Below are 5,275 nucleotides of genomic sequence, written 5' to 3'. Positions count from 1 at the left end.
AAATGAATGACTGAGACTTGGGTTTTTTTCCCCTCTCCTTTTATTGCGTTTTTTTTTTTTGTCTTTGTTTTCCAAATATTTTTTTGGTCTTTGTTTTGCTGATAGTAAAGATAACATCAAAAATGGTATAACAGCATGTCTCAGTGTAATGTAACTGACAATCTTCATTTTGTAGTTACTAAACCATTTCAACCTTCACATTCACATCAGGATTTTCCTTCCATTAGATCTTTAAACCTTCTTGCTGCAAAGCTTCTTTTTCCTTCATGTCACTGAAGCAGAAATTCTGTTTCTGCTTTTCAGCTGTGTACATTTAAAGTATGCGGGTAAAATTCAAGAAGAAATTAAAAAATAATGCTGCTGAAGTTTGTAATCTGCTGCCACAGAAGCTCGTCTGACTCCAGTCAGACGTCTGACAGGACAACTCGATGTGTTTTAGTGCTCTTTGATGCTTTTCGCTGTTTCATATGTCAATAATACATTTAGTGTCTGAATGAAACTGTTTTTATCTGTGTTCAAACAGAAAAAACATCAATAAAACAGCTGATTCCAAACTTTTCAGCAAAAGTGCATGTTTGAAAAGAACCTGCAGTACCAGGAAATCCTGCAAAGAATAAATCAAACCCTCTAAACCCTTCACTGATTATTTTTGTTCTTCATTATTTCACCACAGATTATATATGAATCTGCGGGTTGAATCACCAGCCCACAGATTCTGCAGAGATAAGAAACGCCGTCTCAGGAGGATCACATGAAGATTATCTCCCGCCGTCGTTTCACAGCAGCTTCAAACTCTGAGATTTCAGGTGTCCTATTGGACAAAGCTTCAGTCGGGAATCACCTGAGAAGACAAACCTGTGGTGAGACACCATTATATTCAAATATAAAATCCCAGAAACATCCTAAAATCCTGGAACTGTTCTTAAATCCTAGAAATGTCCTAAAATCCTAGAAATGTCCAAAATTCTAGAAATGTCCTAAAGTTCAAGAAATATCCTGAAATCCTAGAAATGTCTTAAAATTCTAGAAAACGTACATCTTTAGCTTCAAGAAAAGCCAAATCACCATCTTACACCACAAATTCATACATTAAAAACAAATTCCTACATTAAAAACTAATTACTACATTAAAAACAAATTCCTACATAAAAAAATCAGCATTAAAAACAAATTCATATATTAAAAACAAATTCATGCATTAAAAACAAATTCATACATTAAAAACTAATTCATAGATTAAAAACTAATTCCTACATTAAAAACAAATTCCTGCATTAAAAAGTAATTCATACATACCGTGTAATCCATCAGAAAGGGGGCGGTCTTTAGCGGTTCCAGGCCATAGTGATGACAGCTGGGTTTCGATCATATTTAGACCTGGAAGATCTTCGCCTGCGCCTCTTTTTGGACAAGCTTCCACAGCTCTGTAAGACAGAGGGGACGGTCAGTCGTGTTGGCATCACCAAGTTCAACATTTGTTACACTATTATTTCTGAATCATATTCTTGAGCATTTAAATTGAAAGTTTATGAAAATATATTTTTTGGCACTGTACATTTCTACACGCTATAATGTAGCGCTTTATAATGTAAAGCTTTGAGATTTTTTTAATTTTTAGTTTTAATGCACAGTTATAACGTGTGGTCTGGTATTGGCACAAAAATGTCTCAAATCTGCTCAGGAACCCATAGTACCATCTGAAGCACTCTGACAACATGTCCACATGGACCTGCAGAAACACCTCTAAAATCTACTTGAAGTGGTTTTGAATCTGCCCCAGGATGTCTCAAACTTGCTCAAGGACCCATGGTACTATCTCAAGCACCCAAAAACACCCTGGACCCCTTAGCCCCCTAAAATGTCCACAAGGACCCACAGAAGGACCTCTAAAATCTACTTAAGGGGCCCACCTGCTCAAGGACCCATAGTAAAGTACTCTTATTACACCCTGGACCCCTTATGCCCCTAAAATATCCACAATGACCAGCCGAAGGACCTGCAACATCTGCTCAAGGACTTCTCAAACCTGTTTAGGATGATCTAAAACTTGCTCAAGGACCTATAATACCATCTAGCCCCTAAAATGTCAACAAGGAACTGTAGAAGGACCTCTAAAATCTACTTAAGGCCGTCTCGAACTTGCTCAAGGACCTTCAGTACTATCTTACTCAATCCTGTAATGTTGTAGAATCCCAAAGCCCCTAAAATTTCCACAAGGACCTGCCAAAAGACCTTTAACAAATACTCAAGGAGCTCTCAAACTTGCTTAAGAACTCTGAGTACTATCTCTTATAACATCCTAAAACTCTAAAGCCCCTAAAATGTCCACAAAACCTGGCAAAAAGACCTCTAAATTCTTATAAAGGACGTCTCAAACGTGCTTAAGGACCTGTAGCACTGTCACAAGCACTCCTATAACCTGCTAAACTCCCTAGCATTTGTCCTCAAGGGCCTCTTAAACCTGCTCCAGGATGTTTAAAACCTGCTAAAAATAGGGTTACTACTTCTTCTGAGGTACAGGGGTACGTTATTTCCTCCGCCCGTCTGACCTTAGCGCAGGGTGTGTCTCCGCCTATGAGGCACAGCTCCAGCTCACAGTGCAGGTAGATTTGGCCACTTCCACTGGTGAACTGGAACATGCTGAAAGAGAAGGAGTTGGACGTTCCCACTCCATTTCCCTCCACCTGCACCGTCGAGTCGCCGTCATCAGGACATCTGCTCGAAAACATCAAAGCACACATGATGACGTCACCAGCAGCTGATCTTTACAGCTGCAGACAGTCTCCGAGTTCGTTTCTCACCCGTTAGAAATGAGGAAGTGTTTCAAGAGGGCTTGATTGTTGTCCTCGCTGGTCGCCCAGCAGCTCTGGGTCACCACGGTGACCATGGTGTCGTCCAGCCCGCTCGTCATCAGCTTCACCCACACCCTCTGGTTCAGCTGGATCTCTGTGTCGTCGGTGATAAGTTGCTTGAAGTCGGGGTCGATGTAGGCGCTCATCGTTAGAGTGTAACTCCAATCTTGAGATTCAACTGTCCTCGTCACAGAGCTGGAGTGCACACACACACACACACACACACACACACACACACCAGTCATGTAAAACTTAAACAACTCCTAAGGCACACTAGTATCATCCTAGACCCATAAAGTCCCTAAAATGTCCACAAGGACCTGCAGAAGGATTTCTAAAATCTCTTAAGGATGTCTTTAATATGCTCAAGGAGGTTTAAAACCTTTTCAATGACCCATACTACAATCTAGAGCACTCTAATGACACCCTGGACCCCTAAATCCCCTACAATGTCCACAAGGACCTGTGGAGGGACCTCTAAAATCTACTTAAGGATGCCTTGATTCTGCTCAAGGACGCCAAAAACCAACTCAAGGACCCATAGTACTGTCTGAAGTACTCTTATTGCACCCCAGACCCCTAAAGTCCCTAAAGTGTCCTCAAGGACCTGCACAGGAAAAAAGGTGACACTCCACACACCCGCTTGCGATCCTGAAGGGAAAACTCTGGATCTCGGGCTTTCTGTACGTGCAGGAGAAGTCGATCCTCACTTGGTCGTGGCGGATGATGATGGCATCGTCGTCGGGGTCCTGATCCATGACGGCGTTCGAGTAGGTGACGATGTTGTCCACTTTCTGTATCGTGATACAAACACAGACGTTTTTTCAGATGAAGAAAATCTGATCAGTTCGTTTGACCACCATTGATTGATGTTTATATTAACCCATGTTTTGGTTAAAAGTATGCTCAAGGCTTAAAAGGGGCAGAAAATTTCCAGAAAATTTCTTTTTTTTTTTTCTTTTTTTTTTTTGCTTGTTTTTTTCAAGGGAAGTTAATGTCAGGAATTTTGTGAAAAATATGAAAATTCTGAATTTCAGCATCAAGATTGTACCTTTTAATAATGAACTTATTTGGGACAAAAATACAGATCAAAATACACAATCTTATGACATATTCTAATGAAAGTATGCTCATGGTTGAAAAGGGTCAGACAATTTCCAGTAAATTTCTTGAATTTTTTAAAGGGGAGGGTTGGAAAGGATCAGAAAAAACGAACGCTTAACTACCCTTGACATTTTTAAGGGTAGTTAATTGCAATAATTTTGTAGATTTTATGGGTTTTTTTCTCCACAATTTCAATACAGGAATTGTACCTTGCAAGAAATAAACGTTATTGGGGGCAAAATCACACATAAAAATACCTGCCAAGGGTCGAAAAGTTTTCTGGAAATTTTTCATCAGCAGTTATTTAAATTTTATGCACAATATTCCCCAGAAAGTTTCCTCTTTGATGATTCCAGAAGGACAGTGCCCACCTCAACGTCCGTTCCACACTGTTTGCTTCCGTCATCGAAGCTGAAGGTCACCAGGTGGGTCTTTGGGTCCAGGACACCTTTGCAGTTCGGGTCCTTGAGGTGTAAGTTGTTGTAGTCGACATTGACGTCCTCCAGCAGACATTTGGCCAGCGTCAGAGTAGCAGAGTTTGCCGTGCAGGTCGTCGAGTCGCCTGAAAACCCCAACAGGACAAAAAGTCAAAATGTCACCACTTTGGTATGAATCCACTGGAACCATTTGATAAGTAGCAGCTGGTTGGTGCTGATGTGGGGAAAAGCCAATGCACAACTTAAGAAGAAATGACCTCTAAATTTGCAAAAAGTTAGTAAAGAAATTACAAGAAAATTACCTGAAAATTTAAAAATAATGGGGAAGAGTGAAAGCAAAACAAACAAAAAAGTGCCTAAAAATAACAATAAATCTAAAACATATTTTAAATATGTAATCATGAAAATTATAGATATAGTTTTCTGCCCATTTTTCCCTAGATTAAAAAAAATCTAAATCTCCTAGTAATTTCTTGCCATGGGCAGAATGATCTTGACGCCACAGTTGTTGCACTTTACCTAAAGCCTTGGTGGGTTCGTATTTGGCGCTAAACAGGGCGCGACAGAAGCAGCGGGTTCCCCCGGGTATCTCGCCGCAGAACTCGTCCTCGCTGCAGTACTGGTCCCAGCAGGGCAGAGGGTCGGCGGCTGCAGACAGACACACAGACGGACGACTTTGAAAGTAAGGATAAACCAACAAAACATATTTTTAAAAGCAGATCCAGTTTGTTTATTGTTCCTGTTTTCGCTGCTCGATGCTCGACTTTTCCCACTTTTATTATCACATCTGGTCTTAAAAAATGTGACGCATCCAAACGGATTTGTTAAAAAAGGCATGTCAAACAACGGCAGTCAAAATATTACTTGTTAAGAAAACATTAA

The 5,275-nt window shown here is 40.4% G+C and overlaps 1 protein-coding gene across 1 annotated transcript; it reads right to left on the bottom strand.

The window, feature by feature from the left end:
- Positions 1–327: 327 nt before the first annotated feature.
- On the bottom strand, positions 328–5,041 carry LOC121966476 (uromodulin-like; the record flags this gene model as incomplete). The annotated part of the gene is made up of 7 exons (XM_042516564.1): positions 328–841; positions 1,297–1,424; positions 2,550–2,715; positions 2,802–3,047; positions 3,492–3,646; positions 4,328–4,518; positions 4,913–5,041. Coding segments are annotated over 6 exons (986 nt in total), but the record flags the coding sequence as incomplete, so codon positions are not given.
- Positions 5,042–5,275: the final 234 nt, after the last annotated feature.

This window comes from Plectropomus leopardus, unplaced genomic scaffold (assembly GCF_008729295.1).
Source record: "Plectropomus leopardus isolate mb unplaced genomic scaffold, YSFRI_Pleo_2.0 unplaced_scaffold24733, whole genome shotgun sequence".
NCBI lineage: Eukaryota > Metazoa > Chordata > Actinopteri > Perciformes > Serranidae > Plectropomus > Plectropomus leopardus.
The sequence above is the reverse complement of the archived record's forward strand: the minus strand, read 5'-3'. Positions and strand labels throughout refer to the sequence as shown.